Source organism: Microcaecilia unicolor, chromosome 3 (genome assembly GCF_901765095.1).
Source record: "Microcaecilia unicolor chromosome 3, aMicUni1.1, whole genome shotgun sequence".
NCBI lineage: Eukaryota > Metazoa > Chordata > Amphibia > Gymnophiona > Siphonopidae > Microcaecilia > Microcaecilia unicolor.
This window is the reverse complement of record NC_044033.1, coordinates 128745728-128773063: the sequence shown is the minus strand read 5'-3', so window position 1 is coordinate 128773063 and position 27336 is coordinate 128745728. Positions and strand designations below refer to the sequence as shown.

General features: G+C 44.8%; 1 protein-coding gene across 1 annotated transcript in view; it reads right to left on the bottom strand.

Annotated features, from left to right (window-relative positions):
• Positions 1-24943: 24943 nt before the first annotated feature.
• ACTR2 (actin related protein 2) overlaps positions 24944-27336 on the bottom strand; it is an 89258-nt gene continuing 86865 nt past the window's right edge. Inside the window, 1 exon segment of the mRNA XM_030196363.1 lies at positions 24944-25904. Coding sequence (XP_030052223.1) covers positions 25734-25904 — 171 coding nt within the window. The 3' untranslated portion in view covers positions 24944-25733.

Here is a 27336-nt window from a genome sequence, read left to right as displayed (position 1 = left end):
TTGACTACTGCAACCTACTCCTCACTAGTCTTCCACTTAGCCACCTATCCCTCCTTCAGTCCGTTCAAAACTCTGCTGCACGTCTTATCTTCCGCCTGAACCGATACACTCATATCACCCCTCTCCTCAAGTCACTTCATTGGCTTCCGATCAGGTACCGCATTCAATTCAAGTTTCTGCTTCTAACCTACAAATGTACTTGATTCTGCAGCCCCTCCTTACCTCTTAATCCTCATTTCCCCTTACGTTCCTACCCGTAACCTCCGCTCTCAAGACAAATCCCTCCTTTCAGTACCCTTCTCCACCACCGCCAACTCCAGGCTCTGCCTTTTCTGCCTCGCCTCACCCCACGCGTGGAACAAACTCCCCGAGCCCATACGCCAGGCCCCCTTCCTGCCCATCTTCAAATCTCTGCTTAAAGCCCACCTCTTCAATGTCGCCTTCGGCACCTAACCTCTACACCTCTACCCAGGAAATCTAGACTGCCCCAACTTGACATTTCATTCTTTAGATTGTAAGCTCCTTTGAGCAGGGACCGTCTTTCTTTGTTTATTTTGTACAGTGCTACGTAACCCTAGTAGCGCTCTAGAAATGTTAAGTAGAGTAGGGTATGGATGGATGGAGGGGGGCAGGGGAGAGAAGAGAATTGTTGGGTATGGATGGATGGATGGAGGGGGGGCAGAGAAGAGAAGAGAATTGCTGGGTATGGATGGATGAAGGGGGCAGGGGAGAGAAGAGAATTACTGGGTATGGATGGATGGATGGATTGAGTGCAGGGGAGAGAGGAGGGTTGCTGGACATGGGTGGATGGAGGGGAGGGAAGGGAAGACAGGAAGGAGATGCACATGGATGGAGAGGAGAGAAGAAATTCTGGACATGGATGGAGGGGGAGAGGAAAAATGCTGGACATGGATGGAGGAGAGGGAAAGGAGAGGAAAAATGCTGGACATGGATGGAGGAGAGGGAAAGGAGAGGAAAAATGCTGGATATGGATGGAGGAGAGGGAAGGGAGAGGAAAAATGCTGGACATGGATGGAGGAGAGGGAAGGGAGAGAAGAAATGTTGGACATGGATGGAGGAGAGGGAAAGGAGAGGAAAAATGCTGGATATGGATGGAGGAGAGGGAAGGGAGAGGAAAAATGCTGGACATGGATGGAGGAGAGGGAAGGGAGAGAAGAAATGTTGGACATGGATGGAGGGAAGGAAAGAGAGAGGAAGGAGATGAGATGAGGGAAAAGGAAGAGAGGAGAAAAACTGCTCATGGATGGAGAAAATAGGCAGAAGCTGGATCCACTGGACAGTCAAGTCTGCAGAGGACCCAGCATTTACTTATGGATGTAGGGCAAGAAATGAAGAAGAAAGGCAGAAAGGAAAGAAATAAATGGAAAGGAAGCCCTGGAAACGGAGTTAAGAGGACAGATAGCAGCAGAATCGGATACTGGGCCAGCATGATCAGAAAAACAAAGTCACCAGACAACAAAGGTAGAAAAAATAATTTTATTTTCATTATAGTGTTTGGAATATGTCCACTTTGAGAATCAGGTGCTCAATGTTATAAGTTTATATTTACTTATTTATGGCATTTTATCCCACATTAAACATGAATTAGTTTAGAACCTGGGATCATTTAATTTTTTTTTCCTGGAGAGAGTAATGCATTGCCCCCCCCCCCAGGCTCTCTCCCCAGCTATAGCTCTGCAATTTTGAGGGGGGGCGCATAGGTGGGCCAGGGAGAGAGCCTGTTGTTAAACATTTACCATCACAACACTGGCTACGATGAAGTGGGATCTATGGATTAGTGCTATGCCTCTGCCTTCCTTTCTGGTCCAGTGAGTGATTTTGTAACCTGGGGGGGGCATAGATCTAGGATTATGGGGTCCTTTTGATCGTGAATCCAGGTTTCACTAATGAATAGTAGGTCCAAGTTTTCTGATATGATCCAGTCTGTTATTGTTGTTGCTTTGTTAACTACTGATCTGGCGTTTATGTATCCCACTTGAATTATTTGGTAAGGGTCATTTAAGTTCTAATTTATGTTGATTTTTGTTAGCTGTCTGTTCTCCTGTAGTGTGGGTTTGTTGTGTCCTTTCTTTCCTTTGGGCTGATTTTGTCCGCGTATTGGAGATCTTCCATTGTTTTGGTTGTTAGTTTGGTAAGGTGTGTTGTATCTGGACAGTCTTGAAGTTGAGTATTGTGGGTATGATGTTGGTCTCTGTAAGAGGGGTGGTTAATGTATGGTGGATCAGGGATAGGGAGTAGATTATTAGGAACAGTTTGGTGGTGTTCATTGTGGTGCTGGTTCGTTTCGGGCTGATGGTTGATCACGTTTGATGATTGTGATGTAGTGCTTAGTTCTTAGGATGGTATCTAAGGGTCCGAGGTGGCTCTAATGCCATTATAGTAATGGTGAGCGGGTTGATTGGTTGAAAATAACTAGTTTACTCACAGTTAGATGTGTAGATATTTTTCCCAGGTTCTGATATTTAAAGTTGTTTCAGTGTTTGGGGGTAGAAGTCTGATGAAGAGGTGGGTTTTCTGTATGGCAGAAGGCAGTCTAGACGTGAATTGTGGTTTCGTTCAGGTGGTGGGGAAGCAAACTGGATGGGCAATGAGCTGCCATTGCTCCCACAGCTGGGCTACACGTGGCTCGTCCATTGCGGTGCTGCAATACTCCAGGGTCCTGCGTGTGGTCTAGACCCCGATCCCTGAGATCTCAGTGGAGGATGGTCCATTCACTGCAACTCCGCCAAGGGGGCGAGGGCGAGTCGCTGCGAGCACAAGCGTCCGGCTTGCTGTGAGGAAGCAGGTCCACCTTTGCCCGATCGGTTCACTCCTCGATGGCATGGCTTCCCACGACTCAGCCACTAATCACCCCACTTGACTGCTCTCTCTCCGTCTGCACCGCCGCGAGCACGGCCCCCTCGCCGTCGGCTCACCTTGTGGCTCCGGTATCTAGCGGGGGTCGCGGTGGGGGCGGGGAGGGGATGTGGGGGAAAGGAGAGGAGGAGGGGGAGGGGGAGGGGAGGGGGAGAGGTGGAGGTGGGAGGAGGGAGGGGGGGAGGGGCACCTGGATATCTGAGGACGGAGGGAGGGAAGTAGGGAGGGGGCCATGGAACCTTGCTAGCGCCCGTTTCCTTTCTGTTGGAAATGGACCTCTTTTACTAGTGTTTAATAAGCACTTATTTCATGTTTACAATCTTGTCCGGCTGTGTTATGTGAAGGCCCACCCTCAACCTCACTCACAGGACCACACCTTCTTTCTCCAACAAATTGCAAAAAAGGAATTGAGGATGTTTGGTTCCATAGGCTCCAACATCACGTAAAGTGATGTGTTTTCCAGGAAGGAGCAGCTCCCAGCATTCACAACAGGTGAAGTGACTATCTGTGGAACTGTTATATATGGGGGGGGGGGGGGGGGGGGGGGAGTGAAAGCTGTAGAAAAGGATGGTAAGGATAGAAATAAATAGGAAGATGAAATGGGGAAAAAAACTGTACAGTTAAGCATCCACTGTCTCTTATAACACAAAATAGAAATAACTAAGATGCCCTTTTACTAAAGCTTAGCACGCACTAATGGACATTAGCCTGAGCTAAATGCTGCACATCCTATTTTATACCTACGGGCCACATGACACTCAGCGCACACTAATATCTGTTAGTGTGTGCTAAGCTTTAGTAAAAGGGCCCCTATGATAATATAAAAAAAAAAACTAGCAGGAAAATTCATGTTAATGGCTTAATCAATTCAATACACAAATAGATTTCCAAACTGACATTCACTTTGCCCAGTTAAGAAAAGATAAAATCGATGAAAGGCCAAGAAGGAAGAATACCACAACAGGAAGGTAAAATGCACAGATCTCATTTGGATGTGATCTCACTCTCTCTCAGTCTGTGCAGATATCCTAATCAATGCACTTGCTGTAAGTTGCTTATATATTTTTAATATGTCTAATCTGTATCATGCTGCATTTGAAAGTTCTTTTGCAAAGTTTATGCAATGTTTTGGTATGGCTTTGCCAAACAAATCCTGCATTAAAAATCTTAACCCTTCCAAGCCCCCCAGCTCCAAGGGGCAGATATATGTTCTTCAAGCTTTTTGCAGGTTTGTTGATCTCGGGTGGCCAATGGAAGCTAACAGGACATAAGAACAGCAATATAATGATAATGAGTCTGCAAATTAATTCCATACATTTAAGTGCACTGAATAGCACTTTTGCCACCTACCCAACATATGGTGCAAAACTGGGTATCATTACATTAAAATAAATTCATTAGCAGATATCAAAGAGTAAAGACTCTTTATGAGCCAAAGAATTCACACATCAATCTTCAAAATGCTTGAAATATTATAAAATAAATAAAGAAATGACTAGCATAAATCTGTCTTCCTAAAGCAGATTCAATTTGTATTGAAAGATAGGCATCACCAACATACTGAGAAGGATCTAGGATCATTCACAACAGCAACACCTAATAGCTCATAATTACATGGTTCTAGAAGGAACCCTAGCAAGATTAGCCCCAGGGTATCTGACATTCTAGGCAAACCTTAAACTGTGCACCCCCACACTAAGGGGTGGATCAAGGCCCTCTCCCCCATATCCAACATCTCATCTTCCATACTTTCCCTTCCCACAACAAAGTGTCCAGCATCTCCCTGTCCCTATTTCCTCTCTCCAAGGTGTCTAGCATCTCTGTTTCCCTACCTCCCCTCCTTGAGGTGTTCAGCATGTCCCACCCCCCAGGTGTTCAACATCTCTTGATCAGCACCTTCCCTTCCCTCCCCTCCCCAGGTGTTCAGCTTCTCCACTTCCTTACCTCCCCCCCCCCCCCCTAAAAAAAAGGGTGTCCAGTATCTTTCTGCTTCCCTATCCCTCCCTCTGGTTTTCCTACTTACTTTTATTTCCTTTAGGTATTTTGCGCTAGCCTCCTGCCCCTCCCCATAGCTAAAAGCCACCTGGTCTTGTAGGCAGGCTATGAAAAGCAGAGGTGTGGCTACTTACTCAGGAATTTCTCCTCTCTCGACCACCACCAGTGGTTCCGGTCCCGAATGTCACCATTCAAAAATGGAGCCAAAACAAAAAACGGCCCCAAAAATCACCATTTCCCTGGAACTCCAGTTCAAACTTAGGCCTAGGCCTCAGTGAGGCCTACCGGAGCTCCGGACACGGACGTTAGTGCGCGCACGAGACATGCGCATGCACCCCCACGACGTCTTCTTCGCCCTCCCTGGCCAAACAAGCCGCACGCTGTCCCCCTCCGGCCCCAAAACTGGACTCTTCTGCCTCCTGCATCCCCGCACGATCCCAGCGGATGCAAAATCCCAGCGCCTTCACCCCTCAGAATGGCCGGACAGCACTGCCCGCTGCCACCGGCCCAAGACGGCCGCCGCGAGGACTCCCAACGGCCCCGAAACTATCGGGACGGCCCCGCACACCCCCATGCTTCCCCCAAACCGTTGCCACCGGCTGAAGACGGCCCGAAAACGAGGCCAAAAACAACGGCAGTGCCTGGTCCACCTCTTCAGGCCCAAACCCCGCCCAAAGACCTCCTGGGACTGCCTCCTCCATTCCGCGACGGCCCGAAGACGTGCCCAAACGTCCCAGGTCACTCAAAACAGTGGCGCTGCCTCCTGCAGCGCTTCTCCCGACTGACCACCACTCCGACCCAGAAGGCAGCCTCCGGAACTCTCTGGAGCCCCCGAAAGCCCCCCCCCCCCCAGGTAAAAAAAAAAAGTTATTTTTCTTTTCCCCTAGGTTACAGCTACTTTTCTGAAATGGGGAAGCTAAGGCCTAACATGTGGTCTGCCTTGCGGTTGGAGGCGTATTTCTGCATTCTCTCCTTATATCTAACTGGCTAATCCTTACCTTTGTGTTGTGGTTTGTGGAGATCTATTCTGTTTCTCTCAACTTTTTCTGTGCTTATTCCAAAAAACTAAAATTGTCTTGCTCTGAACCTGTGCACTGCATTTTAAAAACTGTTTACCACTGGTCTTGGCAGAAATTAGATATTTATCTGTGGTTTTCCTAGTTACTTTATTTCCTTAAAGTATTTTGGCACTAGCCTATTGCCCCTCCCCCACCCTTTCTCTACCCATAGATAAAAGTCATCTGGTCTTGTTGGTAGGCTTGGTTGAATAACCAGTGCTTTTTTTTTTTAATATGAAAAAAAGATGTCGGTACTCATACAGTGCCCAACCTTAAGGGTAGGGTCACTATGGCGCCACCCCTACAGTAGCCACACCTATTTTAACCAGTCATGGAGCATATAAAAAGGTGTCATTGAAATAGTACACAAGTCTGTAGGCCCAACAAAAGAACCCTTAAAACTGACTATAAACTAATAAAATATGTAGACAAAAAAATCATCTGAAACCCTCAAAATACAGACTCTGGCATACAGGATAACACCAGAAAAAAAAAAATTTCCCCTTGCTATAAAAACAGCAGACACAAATTTCAAATATTCCATTCACTATATTACAAATTAACAACTACAAATAATTAACAACTACAAATAAAACAAACAAAAAAAATAGCACAGCTACCACACTACTTTATGTTAAAATAAAATAAAAATAACATTTTTTTTTCTACCTTTGTTGTCTGGCCATGTACTTCTTTTCATTTGTGTTGGTCCCAGTCTCTGGTTTCTACTTTCCTCATCTTCTCTTTACTTTATTGCCAGGATTTCCTGTTTGTAATTTTTCTCTCCTTTCAGCTTTCCTCAATTTTATTTTCTGCCTTTATCCACATTTAGTTCTTTCTTACTATCCAATCTGAATGTACTCCAACCCGTCTACCCTCCTTCAGGTAACATAAATACAGTTCTACACAGATGCTGCAGTGTCCACCACTACAGCATTTCTCCCCTTGTCTCCCTCTCTCCTCATCCAATATTTCTCCCCTTACCCTCTCTCTCCATCCAGTATCTCTCTACTTCAAAAAGGCGCAAGGCTACGTTGCTCAGACGCATACTGTCAGCTCTGCCGATCTAGCCAAATTTACTATTTCTTTCTTTATATGCATCTCAGAGAAGGATATTAGTTTACTTTTGGGCTCATTTTCGAAAGAGAAGGGCGCCCATCTTTTGACACAAATCGGGAGATGGGCGTCCTTCTCCCAGGGTCACCCAAATCTGCATAATCGAAAGCCAATTTTGGGGCATCCTCAACTACTTTCCATCGCGGGGATGACCAAAGTTCACGAGGGGGTGTCAGAAGCATAGCGAAGGCGGGACTGGGGCATGCCTAACTCGTGGGCGTCCTCGACCGATAATGGGAAGCAGGGGAGAGGAGGGTCACTACTTGGACTGGGTGGATGGAGGGCAGGGGAAAGGAGGGCCACTGGGTGGATGGAGGCAGGGGAAAGGAGGCCAGCTGGGCATGGGGACAGGGGAGAGGAGGGTCACTGCTGGACTGGGTGGATGGAGGGCAGGGGAAAGGAGGGGCCACTGGGCAAGGGGACAGGGGAGAGGAAGGTCACTGCTGGACTGGGTGGTGGAGGGCAGGGGAAAGGAGGGCCACTGGGTGGATGGAGGCAGGTGGAGCGGAGGGCCACTGGGCATGGGGACAGGGGAGAGGAGGGTCACTGCTGGACTGGGTGATGGAGGGCAGGGGAAAGGAGGGCCACTGCGTATGGGGACAGGGGAGAGGAGGGTCACTGCGGGACTGGGTGGATGGAGGGCAGGGGAGAGAAAAAAAATGCTGGACATGGAGGGAGGGGAGGAAAGAGTGAGGAAGGAGATGAGATGAGGGAAAGGAAGAGAGGAGAAAAACTGCACATGGATGAAGAAAATAGGCAAATCTGAGGCCAGAAATGAAGAAGAAAGGAGGAAGAAATAAATGGAAAGGGAAGCCCTGAAACGTAGTTAAGAGACAGATAGCAGCAGAATCAGATACTGGACCATCATGATCAGAAAAACAGTCCACCAGACAACAAGGGATAAAAAAAAACCATTTTATTTTCATATAGTGTTTTGGAATATGTTCACTTTGAGAATCAGGTGCTCAACCTTAAAAGTTTATATTTACTTATTTATACCCCCCCCCCCAGGCTCTCTCCACGGCTATAGCCAGCTCTGCAATTTGGGGGGGGGGGGGGCGCAGAGGGGGACCGGGGGGGAGAGCCTGTTAAACATTTACCAGCACACCACTGCCTGTCGCCAAACCCGCTGCCTCTCCGATTCAGTGGCTATCCATTGGCAAACGAACACTGGTTATTCCCAAAAAAGCCAGCTCTTGCTCCCTTCCTTCCTCCATATTAGCATAATTTGCATATACATATATGCAAATGAATATGCTAATATGCCCCGCCCCTTCCTTTGTCCCCCCAAATGAAACAGTCAAACTACGCCTATGCCAACAGCTAAGGATAGCATTTTCCCGTACGAGAAACCTCAAAGAGATTTTGAGTCCAGCCACATTACCAGCGGATTGCAAATTACAGGATGACAGCTTACCAGCAGGACACTTCAGATGCAACAGATGCAATTGCAGCACAGGTCCAATGACTATTCAGGTGGACAATTTCAGAAATGGGGCTGACAATAAGCTATACAAATTGAAACACCATACCAACTGCTTAACTCCTAGAGTGGTATACCTGATTAGATCTCCATGTAATAAGTAATACATAGGCAAGACTACCGGGTCAATACACGCATGGATGATTGAACACCGCTCCTGTATCACCCAACAACTTATTGGAGCCCCGCTAGTACAACACTGCATTTCCCATACGCATGCTTTCAATGATCTACAATGTATGACTATTGATAATCTTACTCTCTCTCAATGAGGAGGTGACATTAACAGGATACTGCGACAGAAAGAACTGTTTTGGATTTATCATCTTGACACTATGGAACCTACGGGTCTCAACACGCACATGCATTGGGGGTGCTACATGTGACCAGGTCCGGTATTGTTGACTAAACACAGCTGGCTTCAGGTTCCAGTAGCCTCATCCGGTACTTCCGGTTCATCAGCTCTTTAAAAAAAAATGCTGCTGCCGCCATTTTTTTAAATATACGACGGCACACATGTTGTGATGAGCTGCACCAAGTAAGTACACGCTGGGTTTTTAAAGGTTTTCAAGTTCACTCGAAGTTGCACAGTATTTTACTATTACTCTCTTCAACAGGACAGTACCAATGTAAAAGACAGGGCCAGCCGCAACCTCTTGATAAAGCGTTCCACGAAACAGGTGCCTGTCAGGGTCCCGTTGGCTGATGACTGATTCAGATAAGTCTGACTGGTTGTTTGGATGCTTCACCTTAATCGCCATCATAAGTTATATGGTATAGAAGAGAGTTTTTTGTCTTTTTGTAAACACTGTACAGAGGCATAGAAGAGAGTTTTTGTCTATTTGCAAATACTGCACAGAAGAGAATTTGTGCACATTAGGAGAAATCGAAGGGTGCACATTAGGCACATTTTGGATAAAGGCACAAGAAACACATAAAAAATTTAAAAAATTGAATTTGGTAGAAGGGGGTCCAGTCAATGATTACACGTTGTACTCATGGGGCAGACACCCTAACACTGGGCGTATATACCTTTTTGGTAGCCTGGGTGTATATATGAGACTTATTTTCCCCCTCAGATCAAATTGTAGTTTGTATTGCAACATTTGGTTGTGAACTTCTGACTATCAGAGTATTTCTAGGATAAGCAGCATCAAATCTGTTTTACTGTTGTGGAGTTTGCCAGGTACTTGTGACCTGAATGGCCACTGTTAGAAACAGGACACTGGGCTCGATGGACCTTCGTATGTCCCAGTATGGCAATGCTATATCTTATTTTTCTTAAGCCTTGGCTAATATTTATGGCTTATTACTCTGGGAGAATCAGGTAACCTTGTATCAGGCAGGATAGAAAAACTTCTGACATCCTTCAGCTGCACACTGGGATAGCTCACTGGGAATTTAGCTAGAACTGTAGGAAGGAACCTATCCATCACCAATGAACAATGCTCTGACGGACAGTCACTCAGCAGTACAGTAAGAATCGGGCACATCTATGGTTGGGAGTTAGTCATGCAAAGGATGGTGATAGATCCCAGGAGCTTGGTTTATTAGCCTAATGTTTGCTGCTTTTGTAGTCTCTTCTCAGGTGTAATTAGTAGTACTGTAACTGAATATATGCAGATATCTATTTTGTGTAATACCTAGCCAGTTCTTTGGTATGGTCTTTAGTTTTTGACTTGGTGAACCATTCCCTCCTCCTGTCATGTTTTGCCTCTTTGGGGTTATCTGGCACTGGGCTTGGATCTCCTCGTTCCTTTGTGGTTATTCATATTAGGTGGTTACCTTCCTCTTCTCTTCTTCAGCTGCCTCTCGTTTGCTATCCTGTGGGGTTCCGCCCTGTCTTTGCTCTTCAATTTGTCCATTAATCCCCTGGCATTACTCATTCACTCCCTCTGGTATATCCTGTCATTTTTATGTGGACGATATTCTCTTACTCTTTCCTACTAATCCATACTCTCCATCAATTCAACCATTGCAAGACTGCCTGGATTCAGTTCACTACTAGATAAGCTAATCTTGAATAAATGAAAAACAGTGGTATGCTGGTTTACTAGAGGTTGTCTGATTCCAAACACCCCTTTGAAACTTTTTGGGACCACAGATTTGCCAGTGGCATCTTTACAGTACCTGGGAGTCATTCTCAACTTACTTTTTCTCCTCAGATATCTATTATTTTAAAACTGGGTTTTTTTTTCATTCTAAGACAATTATGGTTTGTTAAGTATTTTGATCAGGACACCTTTCAATTGCTCAGTCTCTCCTTATTTCCAGAACCAATTATTGCAATATAATTTACCTGGGATCCCTTTATTATTCTTTAAAATGTTTACAAACGTTACAGAATACAACCATTAAGTTACTATGCCAAAATATCACACCCTTGTTCCAGAAGTACCCCCATTGGCTCCCCATTGAGCAAATAATTCTACACAAACTCCTAACCCTTACTTTCTTTTTTTTTTAAATTTATTTATTAGTTTCAATAATACAAACAAATAATCATTTGTAAGGCAATACAGAGAAATTATTTACGAGAAAATGAAAAAAAAACCATAGAAAATCTAACAAAGATTTCCAAAATACAATTATTTATACTCTGCCTCAGACCACAATCTAGGAAGGGGGGGTAGTGGGTTGTAAGTACAATTTCAAGGAGAATGTAACTTAAGAAGAAACTATTTTAATAACGTATAGGTAAGTCCTGATCTTTATCCCGAGTTATTATTGCTGATAGTTCATAATGTCATTCAACTAGAAGATCTTTTAGAGTCCAGAAACATCTTTAGTTGAGATGGTTCAAAAAAAACATATTTTGTCCCAGACAGGCGAATCAAACATTTACAAGGGTAGGCCAACATAAATGTTGCACCTAATCCCTTGACTTCGTCTCTCATAAGTAAAAATTGTTTTCTCCTTTGTTGTGTAATCTTTGCCACATCCGAGAACATCCACACTTTCTGGCCACAAAATGTTATAGAAGAATATTTAAAATAGAGTTTCATCAACATATTGATATCTTGTTCGAAAACTAAAGTTATAATCAAAGTTCCTCTGGATGTGATCTCATCCATAGATTCTTCCAGAACAGCTGTTAAATTTTGAATGTCAATAGCGGGCATAGTTTTCACTGGTTCTGAAACTTCTCTATTTTTTTGAACATTTGGCAAATAATAGACTTTACTGCAAGGAGGTATATCTGTTAAAGACAAATTCAGTATTTTTAAGAAAATCATGGGGTGTCATTATTGACGATATAGGAAAATTAAGTAATCTCAGAGTCAGTTGTCGATTGTGATTTTCTAATTGTTCTAATTTCCGTGCCGAAAAAACTATCTTTAACCAAAGTATCCACTACCATTTTCACAGAGTTAACCTCTTCTTTTAGTTGACATATTTGATTAGCATGATCTTGTTTTATATTATCTAGAGAGTCGGACATAGTCGTCAATTTACTCACTATCATAAGCATTTGTTTAGTGGAGTTTGCCACCTCTTCCGTCAGTTTCTGGACCGCTTGCCAAATGACTTCCATTGTTGCCTCCTTGAGCACTTCCTGCTCCTCGATGTCTCCCTCTGCTCCTCCAGGGGAAGCACCGCCGTGCGAGCTCAGACTCAACCCTTCGGAATCAGTCCGGTCCGCAACTTCCAACCTGGAGGCTGCAGGGCAGGGCGGTGGATTCAGCATAGGCGGCGATAAAGAAGTTTCCGGCCCCAAAGTCGGCATCGCTCCCTCGACGTCGCTTACAGCAGGGCTCGCCGATCCTTGTCCAGGAGGTAAGCTTCTCACATAGCGGTCAATTGTTTGCTGGGCGGGGGACGACGTTAGGCGGCAATCTCCTTGTCATCCCTTTTCTTTTAGTGTGTGGCATTTTAATTTTCAAGAAGGAAAACAGACCTGAGGAAATCACCCGCTAACACAGAGAACACTGAGAGACCAGCTAGGACACCATCTTGCCACGCCCTCCTAACCCTTACTTTCAAAGCCTTTCAGTTAGGCATCCCAAAATACTTAACTAACCTCACTATTCCTTACTCACCTACTTAGTTATTGCAATCTCTCAGTGCCTACCATCTGGTCCTACTAGACCCCAGACAAGCTACCTTGGAATCTACAAGACATTGTGCTTTTTACTTTGCAGCCTCCCTTCCGCTGGAACTCCCTCTCCCATGGCATCCGCTCAGAACTGTCCTTTAAAAAAATTAAAATCAGCCATAAAAGCATGGTTATTTTGCCAGGTTTTTAACCTCCCATAGGGCAGGTTACTGCTGTTTCATCCACAATCCCCCCCTTCTCTTGCCCTGTACTTAGAAAATGTCCTATCCTGGTCAGTATGATTGTTGTTACTTTCCTATCAAATATTGTATTTCCTTTCCCATATCTTTGACTTTTGTTTTATTTAGATGGTAAACCACCTAGGTCTACTTGTTAGTGAAGGTGGTATAACAAATCATTAATAAATAAAAAATAAAATAAACATTTTGTATTATTTTTTTTGTATGATTGGTTGCCAAGTTTGCTAATTATCAATATTATTATTCTGTATACTTCAAAACCAAAATAGGGCCGGACTACAAAGACAGGAAGAAATTATACCAACTTGTGAACTACTAGACACTTCAGCGGTCACTGCAACTAATACAGACATCCCATCTGTCGACAAACTCGCTAAATAATTCAATGAAAAAATCACTAACCTATGCAAAACGCTACCTCAGAACAACACTGACATCGAAAACTTCATATATATCCACCCTCTCCGTGAAAAAATACTTCCTGACATCTTTCCTGAGTCTGCCCCCCTTCAATCTCATTTCATGTCCTCTCGTTTTAGATTGAAGGGGAGCAGACTCAGGAAAGATGTCAGGAAGTATTTTTTCACGGAGAGGGTGGTGGATGCTTGGAATGCCCTCCCGCGGGAGGTGGTGGAGATGAAAACGGTAACAGAATTCAAACATGCGTGGGATATGCATAAAGGAATCCTGTGCAGAAGGAATGGATCCTCAGAACCTTAGCTAAAATTGGGTGGCAGAGCAGGTGGGGGGAAGAGGGGTTGGTGGTTGGGAGGTGTGGATAGTGGAGGGCAGACTTATACGGTCTGTGCCAGAGCCGGTGATGGGAGACGGGACTGGTGGTTGGGAGGCGGGGAATACTGCTGGGCAGACTTATACGGTCTGTGCCCTGAAAAAAACAGGTACAAATCAAGGTAAGGTATACACATATGAGTTTATCTTGGGCAGACTGGATGGACCGTGTAGGTCTTTTTCTGCCGTCATCTACTATGTTACTATATAACAACCCTTCGGAATCAGTCCGGTCCGCAACTTCCAACCTGGAGGCTGCAGGGCAGGGCGGTAGATTCAGCATAGCATATATCACAGTTCTAACCAAGGTCTAAACATTTCAACTGGTTGCCCATGAAATTCATAAACTATCAAGCAACCGTAAAGTGCATATCAAAACAATTCAATCTTTATTCAATTTAAAATATCAAAAAATCCTATCACCCTATCACTTGCACTCAATCTCATTCACACCTCATATACACTATATAAAATCACATCATATAGCAGGGTGGACATATATCAAATACGTCAGCCACTAAATAGAGATATGCAGCAGTCCCAAGCTTATCCTCAAACAGATTTAGGCTCGCCACGTCACCTATATGGCATAGATAGAAATGATGCCTAATTTGTCATGGCTTGTAAATGGCACTGTGCACTTCAAAATAGTTCAACAAGCATAGTGTTCTAAGATGAAAAAAATTCAAAGATCTCCACTACCATAGGTTCTGAAGCATAGCTTGATAACAGTCACACAAATAGCTGCAGTATCAGTAGTAGTGCTTAACCAATTGGGACACAAATCTTCTTCTTTCCGGGTTCTTCCGGAATTCATTTATAGTGGATTTAAACTGCATAGCAGTGTGGAGGACGCAGTAAAAAATATTAGGGTTCATAATAGCTGGATTTCAGAAGGTGGTATGGCTTTTGGCTCCTGTGTGGGGTCCATCAATGCTACAGCTGAGTTGGAGAGTGAAGGGGAGGAGGGAAAGAAAAAAAAATAGGGTAAAATAATTCTACTAAAGTGTTTTCCATACACAACAGAACTGATCACACACGAGGGTGATATTATTGCCTGTCACCAGGATGACAAATCTTCTATAACTCAAAACTTAAGTGTAAAATTCTGAGCATACACATCTTTCTGTATGCAGGAGTCTCCCCTGTCTTTCAGTTACAGTAGTTCCACAGGTGAAGTAGTAACACAAATCTTGTTGAGATGAGAAGGCTTATGTGCCTGATCATTGCTGTCTAGAGAAAACACCTGCTACAGATGAGCAACAAAGCTTTTTCTTGCAACAATCAGAACTGAGTCAGTCACACAAATAGGTGACGCCCAAGCTCAGTACTGCTCATCTCTCCACATACTGTCAATTTTTCAGGAGCAGCCCATTTATGACAAGGGGCAAGAACTGTAATATCAGACACATATGTTGGCCAGCACTGCTTGACTGAATGCATTCTCTCTGATCCTAAACTGGTTCAAAGAGTAGTGAACTTAAGTGTTGCCATATGGCAGCGAAGCAGTGAAGGCACCCAGAGTTGGACGAAGAAGTGATGACGATCTTGGGCCGCTAATTGCCCCACGTTTATACCTCCCATCACTGGGTTAGCACTAGCATCTGTAAACCCAGGCGTCCTGCACCCCAGGTTGTGAAACTGCTCTCCCCAGCTACATAATCATGAGCTACCTCAACCAGCAGGAACACTGCCTGCCTACACTACAACACCCCTCCAGATACTTACCTCCAACAAAGGCCACTCAGAACCACGGTGTCAGGTCTCAAAGCAGCAACTAGGTTTGTGAGCCCTTGGGCCGCTGCCAAGAAGCGGCAGTGGCAGGCAAAACCACCCCAACCAGCACTAGGCTAACACACGCACAAAGCAGGGACTGCAGACCGGGATAAGCAAAGCAGGAACACATTGGACAAGAACACTTGGACTGGAACATAGGACTGCAGCAAGGCTTCACCTGCACCTGACCACCCTTCCCCAGGAGTTGAGCCCCTGGGTGCGGGCGGCCGGCAGGGCTTACTGGACTGGGCAGGAACTGGATATCAGCAGGAAACACACAACAGAGTCAAGACTACAAGCTGCCAGGCAGCCACTAAGACAGAAACACAGACAGGAGTGAGTCAGGACTAAAAGCTGCCAAGCAGCCACTAATAAAGAACACAGACACAAGACCAGGAAATGCAGACCAGAAACAAGACTAGGAACTAAACAATAAAACCAAAGCTAACTACACACACACAAAGTGGAGGAGTGGCCTAGTGGTTAGGGTGGTGGACTTGGTCCTGGGGAACTGAGGAACTGAGTTCAATTCCCACTTCAGGCACAGACAGCTCCTTGTGACTCTGGGCAAGTCACTTAACCCTCCATTGCCCCATGTAAGCCGCATTGAGCCTGCCATGAGTGGGAAAGCGCGGGGTACAAATGTAACAAAAACAAACAAACAAAGAACCAGGCAAGAACTCAGAATAAAACTTGACTAGGCAGAAGTACACAGAGCACACCCACATACCAGGGACCTTAGACGATGCAAAGGCAAACACAGAAGTTTCTAGGTGATTAATAAAGCCCATCAGCTGCTAAAGCTCAGCTGCAGCAATCACAAGGCAACTACGGGTGCTGTTCAGGTACAAACAGGGAAAGCAATTCTGGCAGCCCGGAAGATCTGGACTGAACTGGGCTGAAGTCTAGAACGGGTGACAGTAAACAGACAGTCCATTGCAGCCACCAGGTCTGGCCACCAGAGGGCGAGGTGAGCACAGACAAGGAAACAGTCACAAACATGACACATGGAGCCCTGCACCCTGGAGCAACTCTTCTGAACATCAAACTGTGAGCAAACTACAAAATACAGGGCTCTACCCACTAACTGTGAGTAAACTACCTCAACCACCATCACAGCTCCATGAATCGCGAAGATTCTGTGCCCTGAGTAAATACTTCTGAACACCTGACAGTGAGCAAATCATCTATATAAAAAAAAAATAAAAAAACTAGATCCAAGCCCTATCAAGCATCCTACAGTACGCGGCCACCAGGCACCCAAACTGATCTACCACCAAAATGAATATCCTCAAATTATATCCAGTAATTTACTCCTTATCACTGATCCACCTAACTCAAGCTACCCCACTCGCAGAAAGCAACATCATCCCCATACTACATCATCCCCAAAGACTGACCAGGTACACCCTGCCTTATCAAACCGACAACAACCAAAACAAAGATAGAACATCAACACACGGACAACCTCAACAGAAGGGAAAGAACCCCCATAATAAATCCACAATAACAAAGAAACAACAACTAAAAAACATCTACATAACACCAATCATAGTTGACCCATGCCAAAAAATTCAAATCAGCTACATCAACGCCAGATTCATAGTAAACAAAACACTACTACTAACAGACTGGATCACGTCAGAAACCTCGACCTACTCTTCATCAATGAAACCTGGATCCAGGACCAAAAGGACCCCATACTCCTAGATCTTTGCCCCCCAGGATATAAAATCGTTCACTGGACTAGAAAAGAAAAGAGAGGCGGAGGCATAGCATTAATCTATCGATCCCAGTTTATCATTGAAACCGTTGCCGAGTCCATAACACCACAACTTGAAATCGCCTCAGTTAGAATCCGCAGCAAAACCCTGCCTGATCACCTGAACTCCGTCCTGTTTTACAGACCACTGGGAAGCTGGAATGAGTGCCAGACTATCTTCACCGACTTCATCTCAAATACATGCGCGACCAACTCCAACATTCTAATACTAGGAGACATCAATCTTCACCTAGAAGACCCAATCTCCACTACTGCACGAGAATGCAAGGATTTCCTCCATTCATGGGACCTCACATGGCCACAAACGCAACCTATCCATGTCAAAGGGCATACCCTGGACCTCATCTCATACAAACTACCAGCAGACCAGAACCTAACAATAACAGATATTAAATGGTCAGAAACACCATGGACCGATCACCACAAACTAAACTTATCATTAAAATGGCGGAAGAAGGGCTCCTACCACACACAACATACAACCTACAGCACCAGAGGCCAAATAGATCTGGAAACATTCTGGCTACAGATTTACAATAACAAATGGTCTGCACAAACAGACTCCACACACTATCTCACAAAATGGGATAAAAGATGCAGAAACGTACTAGACGAAATAGTGCCTCTACGAACAAGAATCTCACGCAGGCATAACACCATACCATGGTTTAATGATGATCTGAAAAAAATAAAAACACAAACCAGGAAACCTCGAACGAGCTTGGAAAAACAAAAAAGGACAAACATACACTCAATGCATGGAAACAGACACAAAGAAGATACAAATACGCTATAAGACAAACCAAAAGGACATACTTCAAGCTACCTGCAAAATAGGGCAGGACTACAAAGACAGGAAGAAATTATACCAACTTGTGAACAACTACTAGACACTTCAGCGGTCACTGCAACCAATACAGACATCCCATCTGTCGACAAACTCGCTAAATAATTCAATGAAAAAAATCACTAACCTATGCAAAACGCTACCTCAGAACAACACTGACATCGAAAACTTCATCAATAACCTGGATCCAAACCCTGGCGAATACCCAGCTGACCAAACCTGGTCAAACTTCGTGCCCCACACCGTTGAAACGGTCACCCAGGCAATCAAAATGTTCTCTAGCACCCACTGCAAACTGGATACCTGCCCCAGCTACCTACTAAAATCCGCCCCTGACCGCTTCATAACAGACCTCACATCCCACCTAAACTATGTACTCCAACAAGGTCTTTTCACTGAGGAATACAGCAACATCCTACTCACCCCAATCCCTAAAGATACCAAGAAAAAGGCAACCGAACTTGCCAATTACCGCCCAGTTGCATCCATACCATTAGTAGTTAAACTAATGGAGAGCATGGTGACCAAACAGATTACCGACTACATGGACAAATTCTCAATATTACACGAGTCACAACTGGGATTCTGCCCCCTCCATAGTACCGAAACTGTGCTAGTCACTCTCCTGGCCAAATTCAAGCAGGAAATAGCTACAGGTCAAAGCATACTTCTCCTACAATTTGATATGTCGAGTGCATTCAACATGGTAAACCACAATATACTACTAAGACTTTTAGACTACTTCAGAATTGGTGGACAAATACTTAACAGGATCAAAGGTTTTCTAACCACTAGAACTTACCAAGTGAAATGAAACTCAAACATGTCACCACTGTGGAAAGCAGCCTGTGCAGTACCTCAAGGATCACCACTATCACCAATACTCCTCAACATAATGATGATCCCATTGGCCAAGTCCTTAGAAAAGCAAAGCCTCAACCTGTTCATCTACGCAGACGATGTCACAATTTACAATCCCTTCAGACATGATCTAACAGAAATCAACAACAAAATCAAGCTAGGTTTGAATACCATGGATTCATGGGCAAACTCTTTCCAATTGAAACTGAATACTGAAAAAACACATTGTCTCATCCTCTCATCTCAACATAACACGTAGAAATCCACAACCTTAATCACCCCAGAACACACCCTCCTTATCTCAGACAGCCTGAAAATACTTGGCGTCACAATCGACCGCAACCTCACATTTGAGAGCCAAGTGAACTCCACAACAAAGAAAATGTTCCACTCAATGTGGAAACTTAAGCGCGTAAAACCTTTCTTCCCGAGGGAAATATTCTGCAACCTAATACAATCAATGGTACTAAGTCACAAAGACTACTGCAACGCAATCTATGCTGGATGCAAAGAACAACTCACAAAGAAACTCCAGACTGCTCAAAACACAGCAGCCAGGCTTATATTTGGCAAATCGCGGTTCAACAGTGCCAAACCCCTCAGAGAAAAACTGCATTGGCTTCCAATCAAAGAACGTATTACTTTCAAAATCTGTACCCTGGTCCACAAAATCATCTACATGACAGGCCTTATAGATCTCCCACCCAGAAACATAACCAGATCATCTCGAACATACCTAAACCTCCATTATCCATACTGCAAAAGACTTAAATACAAAGCAACCTATGCATCCAGTCTCCCCTATGGAACGCACTGCCAAAAGTTGTGAAAACAACCTACAACCATCTAAACTTCAGGAAATCACTAAAAACCTACCTGTTCAAAAAGGCATATGCCACCGACCCAACATAAATATCCACACTCTGCAACCCAGCAAAATCAAAGCTCGTAATGGACACTATGAGGGGCACAATCGAACGGGGCCAGCCATCTATACGGGCGGCCATCTTCAAGGCCGGCCCCTGAAAGCGGCGTCCCGACCGTATTATCGAAACAAGGTGGCCGGCCATATTTTGTTTCGATAATATGGTCAGAGGCGGCCAAATCTCAACATTTGGGCCGGCTTTAGAGATGACCGGCATTGGTTTTCAGCAATAATGGAAACTAATGGCGGCCATCTCAAACCCGGCCAAATCCAAGGCATTTGGTCGTGGGAGGAGCCAGCATTTGTAGTGCACTGGTCCCCCTCACATGCCAGGACACCAACCGGGCACCCTAGAGGGCACTGCAGTGGTTATCATAAAATGCTCCCAGGTGCATACCTCACTTATCTTGTGTGGTGAGCCCCCCAAATCCCCCCTAAAACCCACTCCCCACAACTGTACACCACTACCATAGTCCTTAGGGGTGAAGGGGGGCACCTACATGTGGGTACAGTGGGTTTTTTTTTTTGGGGGGGGGGTTATCACCACAAGTGTAACAGGTAGGGGGGGATGGGCCTGGGTCCATCTGCCTGAAGTGCACTGCACCCACTAAACACTGCTCCAGGGACCTGCATACTGCTGTCATGGAGCTGGATATGACATTTCAGGCTGGCATAGAGGCTGGAAAAAAAATGAAAATTTTTTTTTTTTTGGGTGGGAGGGGGTTGGTGACCACTGGAGGAGTAAGGGGAGGTGATCCCCGATTCCCTCCGGTGGTCATCTGGTCATTTGGGACACTTTTTGGAGGCTTGGTCCTAAAAATAAATGGACCAAGTGAAGCCAGCCAAGTGCTTGTCAGAACCGGCCTTCTTTTTTCCATTATTGGCTGAAGCCACCCATCTCGCAACCATGCCCCCGTCCCACCTTCCGTACCCTGCCGAAACGCCCCCTTTAACTTTGGCCAGCCCTGCGACGGAAAGCAGTTGAAACCGGCCAAAATCGGCTTTCAATTATACCGATTTGGCCGGCTTCAGGAGATGGCCGGCCATCTCCCGATGTGTCGGAAGATGGCCGGCCTTCTCCTTCGAAAATAAGCAAGTATATAACCTTCCCTCTGCCTGACCCCCTCTGTATCTGAAACACAGGTACCTTACTCGACCACAATATCACCTTGTATTTGTTTCTTTTACCGGACTTGGCACACGCCTTCACGGTATTATGTAAGTCACATTGAGCCTGCAAATAGGTGGGAAAATGTGGGATACAAATGTAACAAATAAATAAACAGTGGCCAATCCAAATCACAAGTACCTTGTACGATCCCAGAACAGTAAAACAGATTTTATGCTGCTTATCCGAGAAACAAACAGTGGCTCAGGGCCATGCCAACACGGTAAGCGGGGTAAGCACGGCAGGGGGGCGCCGCCGCACTATGCTTACCTCGCCCTCCCGTTCCCATTGCCCAACTGCCCGCCCTCTTCTCTCCCGCAAGATCCCTTTCCTTTTTTTTCTCCTTTTAAATTTACCTCCGTCCGGCAGCGCAGCGTCAGTGAAGGAGGCGGCGCTCCCGACGTGTCTAGGCTTCCCTTCGCTCAGTGTTCCGCCTTCTTCTGACATCAAGGAAATGACGTCAGAAGAAGGCGGGACACTGAGCAAAGGGAAGGCTAGACACGTCGGAAGCGTCGCCTCCTTCACTAACGCTACGCCCGCGCTGCCGGAGGTAAATTTAAAAGAAAAAAAAGGAAAGGGATGTTGGGGGGGGGGGGGGGAGAGAGGAGCATGGATGCGAGGGCAGGGTTCATGGAAGGGAGAGAGGGGAATTGCTGGATAGGGATGAATGGAGGGGGCAGGTGACAGATGGGCATGGATGGATGGGAGGGTAGGGCTCAGGGAGAGAGGGGAATTGCTGGATAGGGATGGATGGAGGGGCAGGGGACAGATGGGCATGGATGGATGTGAGGGTAGGGCTCAGGGTGAGAGGGGAATTGCTGGATAGGGATGGAGGGGGCAGGGGACAGATAGGCATGGATGGATATGGATTGCAGGGGTCAGGGCTCAGGGAGAGAGGGGAATTGCTGGATAGGGATGAATGGAGGGGGCAGGGGACAGAGGAGTATGGATGGGCATGGATGGGAGGGCAGGGCTCAGGGAGAGAGGAGAAATTGCTGGACATAGAGGGGAGGGAAGAGAGATGAAGGAGATGATATGAGGGAAAAGGAAGAGAGGACAAAAACTGCACATGGATGAAGAAAATAGGCAGAAGCTGAGGACCAGAAATGAAGAAGAAAGGAGGAAAGGAAAGAAATAACTGGAAAGGAAGCCCTGGAAATGGAGTTAAGAGGACAGATAGCAGCAGAATCAGATACTGGGCCAGCATGATCAGAAAAAGAAACTCACCAGACAACAAAGGTAGAAAAAAATCATTTTAGTGTTTGGAATATGTCCACTTTGAGAATTTACATCTGCTATCTTATTTTGCAATGTATAGCAATTTGTTTCTAAGAATATTGCTGACAATTCCTGTCAGTGTGGCAAGTGGTGAGCGGTCATTTTCACGGGGGGGGGGGGGGGGGGGGTCGGGGCCCAACTGATAGTCTGCAGGGGGGCACCAGAGACCCTAGGCACAGCCCTGCAGTGGCTTTTCCCAAGTCCATCTTAATAATGGCTTATGGACTTTTCTTTTAGGAAATTATCCAACACTTTTTTAAACCCCGCTAAGCTAACAGCTTTTAACACATTCTCTTGCAACAAATTCCAGAGGTTACAAGTTGAGTGAAGAAATATTTTCTCCATTTAAAAAAAATTTACCACTTAGCAGTTTCACTGTGTGCCCCCTAGTCCTAGTATTTTTGGAAACAGTAAACAAACGATCCATGTCTACCCATTCCACTCCACTCAGTATTTTATAGACCTCTATCATTATCTCCCCTCAGCCATCTCTTCTCCAAGCTGAAGAGCCCTAGTGTGAAGTATGAAGGGAGGACTAAGTTGCTGCTTGGCATATGGTTCCCAGAAAGCAGATTTCAGGAAGGCCACAGAGGCTGTGGTGTCTGATCTGATGACATTGTCCTTCACTGGTCAGAAGAACACTAGTCATAAAAACTGAATGCAAAGTTTACTTGCTGACTGGAATACCCATTCTGTTTGGGTTGAAGATGACAAATAGCTATATTGACTTTTTGGTGGGTTCAGTTCTTTTGAGACAGTAAGACAGAGCTCCTTTACAGTCCAGAGGTGAGGAAGGACTTTTCATATGGATTCTTAGAGATTTTAGACTAAAGGTAGGACGTACTATTCCTTGTTAATGTGGAAAGGTGTTACTACTTTAGGTTAAGAACTTGAGATGGGTCTGAAGAATTAGCTTAAGATGAGTACATAGGTTAAGGGGAAACTAAAGCTCCAAGTTTGCTTATTCCTCTAGCTGAGATAACCACTACTCAAAGAGCACTTTCCCAAGTCATGTATTTAAGTGAAGCAGATTGTATTGGTTCAAATGGTGGCTTCACCACAAATGTGAGGACAACACTGAAGTCCTCAGCAAAGGTGGTCTGACATGAAGAAACCTTCATACACTGAGAAATAAGTGTAATAAGCTGAAAGCACACTAAGATATATTTTGAAGAAATTTTGATGACCCAGACAACAGAGAAGGTACAAATAGTGCACAGTGTCAGGAGAATGAGGTCATGAACATTTGTGAAACCCAGATGGAAAACCTCTTTCATTTAAAGATTTAGGGATGTTTACAAAGCTGCGCAATAGGTGCTAGTGTTTTTAGCGTATGCTAAAAATTAGTACACACCAACGCTAGAGACACCCATAGGAATATATGGGTGTCTAGTATTTAGCGCACGCTAATTTTAGTGCACAATAAAAACGCTAGTGCACCTTAGTGAACAGGGCCCTTAGGTATGTCTGGGTTTGGTTTTTTTTTTTGAGGGGGATGGGCAGCAACTAATGCAATTTGGATAAATGTTGGCAGTCCCAGAGTAGAGGCTAAAGACTTCACATTTTCCATGCCAAGAGAACTAAATATTTGACGTTGGGATGAAAAAGGCAGCTCTCATTCTGAGTAATCAATTTTGGGAATATTTGAAGCCTGCATTGAGGTAAAACTGCATGCCTTTTGAGTAGAGGACACCAGCTCTGATGAGGCCAGTGGAGCACTATCAGAATCATTTTGCCAGGCCTCTTCTGGAACTTGTGCAGGATCTTTGCTATGACTGGGATGAGGATAAGCATATAAACTTCAGGGAATTGCCAGGATACTTCTTTCTAATCGATCAAACAATGAACAGACTGAACAATAAAGCAGCAGCTTTGTGTTTTCATTGCTGGTCAAGTGGTTTATTTATTCATATTACATTTGTACCCCGCACTTTCCCACTCATGGCAGGCTCAATGCGGCTTACATGGGGCAATGGAGGGTTAAGTGACTTGCCCAGAGTCACAAGGAGCTGCCTGTGCCTGAAGTGGGAATCGAACTCAGTTCCTCAGTTCCCCAGGACCAAAGTCCACCACCCTAACCACTAGGCCACTCCTCCACTCCATTTGGGGTGTTCTCCAAAATTGAAATATGCCATGCATAATTCCAATGACTATTCATGGGGGTTGAATAACTCTGCTGACTCGTCAGCTATTTGACACTGCACACTGGGGAGATAAGATGCTTGTATCTGAATACAATTAGCAGTGGCATTTTGATTGCTTGCCATGATTTCTATGTACATTACTGTATTTTCTCAAACTGATGGCAGCAGATTATTTTGATATAATCCCATGCTGCAGTACACTTTTCCCCCAAACTCCTTTATGAAAAAAATCTAGAACTTGTACACATTTTGTTGTCATGGTACCAAGTTTGTCCATTTGCATGCAGACTGTAAATGGAAAGATAACCACACTGGTTAAAAGGAGCTCTAAGACTTAAACCATCTGTGTTTAACAATGCATATACCCACTGGCCCATCCTTTCAAAGTATTTGTCATGGGCATTATAAAGCTAGAAGTATTAGTTTGCTTTATTTATTTCCTTGCTAATCAGATCTATTTGCAGTAACCAATTAAGAATGGGTTAGTGAATCTGAAAATTATATAAGTTATTTCATACACACACAACACAGAAATAAAAACAAATCCTTTAACAACTCGTCAAATTATTTTAATTAATGTTCTCTGTAATTAGAAATTTTACAGCCACGTTTTTGGACATTTTGATTTGCAATTGGTAATTGCTAGGGAGCTCACTCTCCTGCTAATTTCACCATTTGGAGTCCTCCAATTGCCTACCAACTACACAGTTGCTTGCTATGTTATATGGAAATGGCATTGCAGAATGTTAAAAAATAGAAAATAAAAACAAAGTATATATTTCACAAACCACAGCAGAGAAGAAGCACAGCTCCAAAATACTGTGTTTACTGGTTTCCCTGGTTTACATTTTTCATAGGCAAAATTCTATATTCTTATGTTGCAGCACAATTGATTAAACCTTTATGGGGAAGTGAAGCATCAGAGTGAAAAGGTAACTAGCACAAGAATGCAGAAGGGGAGAAGCAGCTGCTAAAAGATTTTCTTATGCTAAAGACAGACAGACACCCAGGGGGCAGAACAAAGCTACAGCCTTACAGCACCACACTAAGCTGAGAAAGCGTACCAGAATTATCCAAATGCCCACTGGGGAAGAACAAAGCGGCAGACAGGCTCTTTTGCTCAAGGTCTTTGTTGGCAGGGAAGTAGTAAAATTAAATAGCCAAATACAGCCACATTAACAAACATTTAACAAAAGCTTCCCTCAATAAATCTGAACAAAACCTGACCCTCTGGGTCAAAGGGCAGAGACAGGCCTTTCCATGTCATGTAGCTGAAAGAGTTCAAAGGCTGACAATGAAAGATGAAAGTTTTAGGAGAGAAGGGCCGTAACAGTCCTTTATCGAACAGTCACACCCAGCTTCTCCAGCACACGTACTCCCTTCTCCTGGTACTCCTGGCGGCTCATCCAAAAATTGTCTTTGTCTTTCATGATGTCTGCTAGCACTGCACCACCCAGAAATACCATGTGTTTACGCCGAGGAGGATCCTCAATGCGGATCTTGAATTTCTAAATGGGGAAAGAGAAAAGGAGAAGTTGAAGTTGTGTTGCGTATTTTCTAAGAAGCATAATTCTATGCTTTTTTTCTACATGACACAATCATTTTTGCAACAACTTGCCATTAAATACAGGCAAGAATAGAATTATGTTATACTTGAAAGGGAAAAACCTGGGTTTTCCTACACTTAACAAGGGTGCTGAAGAGCCTGGTTTGGACATTTTCCTAGTTTTAGTAGCGTGAATGGTAACTGTAACATGAATCATATTAGGTATGGCAAGGCTTGACAAACTCCAGGCACCAGGTCACCATGGTGGAAAAAAAAAATCAGACCTGGCGCCTATGTTTTGTGGCCTGAACTCATAGGCAGTTCTGTGAGTGCTGTGAAAACCAAGCAGCACCAGCAGCAGGCCCTTTACTATTCCACTCCCTGTGGCACTTTTGATACTTAAATGCAGATACACACACACCTCCCACTCAGCACACCTCTGTTGCTGGTACACAGGCATGCACCCCCCCCCCCCCCCCCCAGTCCAGCACTGATCACACGCAGCAGAATAAGAGAGCAGCTGAACATTAGGCCACAGTAACGGCGTGATTATGGGAGACAACAAGGGGGGTGCCACAGGAGGTTATATGGGGGAGGCGACCTCAGAGAAAGAACTATGGGGGATGTTGCTGTGTGTGGGGGGGAGGGGGTGTTTGGAGGTGGTGATTGCAAGAGGGATATGGGAATGTGTAGGTCTGTATGTGCTGGAGGAGGCTGAGATAGCACTATACAAATCTCTCTCATGAATATTTATTGTGGATATCCTGAAAGCCTTAACTGGGCCTCCAGTACCAGGTTTGGGAACCACTGCTCTATTCTATTCTGGGTTATTATACCTAACCCAACTTCTTTTTTTTTTTTTCAACAATAAATTTATTGAATTTTGAAATATGAAAAACAGCATACTGTGCATAATCATAACTGTACAACATGAATCCCACAGAAGACCTCTGAAAACCTCCCCCCCAACCCTACCTCCTTCCCCAGGTACACAGAACCCAGAAACCCCAAGCTCCATTAACCCCTCCCTTATCTAACTTCCGCCCCTAGAGCACAACTCCCTACCCCCTCCATCCGCAGTATCTTTACCCAATAATCGGTCCAAATGTACCCATTCCTCAGCTTTAGAGTCATACCGACCCAGGCGACTTTCAGTCAATTTTTCCATCTCCCCCAAAAATTCAAGTTTGGAGCGCCAATTAGCTGTCGGGCCAATGTGCCACTTCCAATGGGCTGCTATAACAGTCTTTGCCGCTGCTAGACACAGCCTCTTGAGGCGGCGTGCCATTTTAGTCCTCTACGATTGCCCCATCCAAGCAAACACCACTTAGGATCACATAGGAACAATATGCCAGGTTTGTAGATAGGCTTCATGTGACTCCCTGCCATAACTC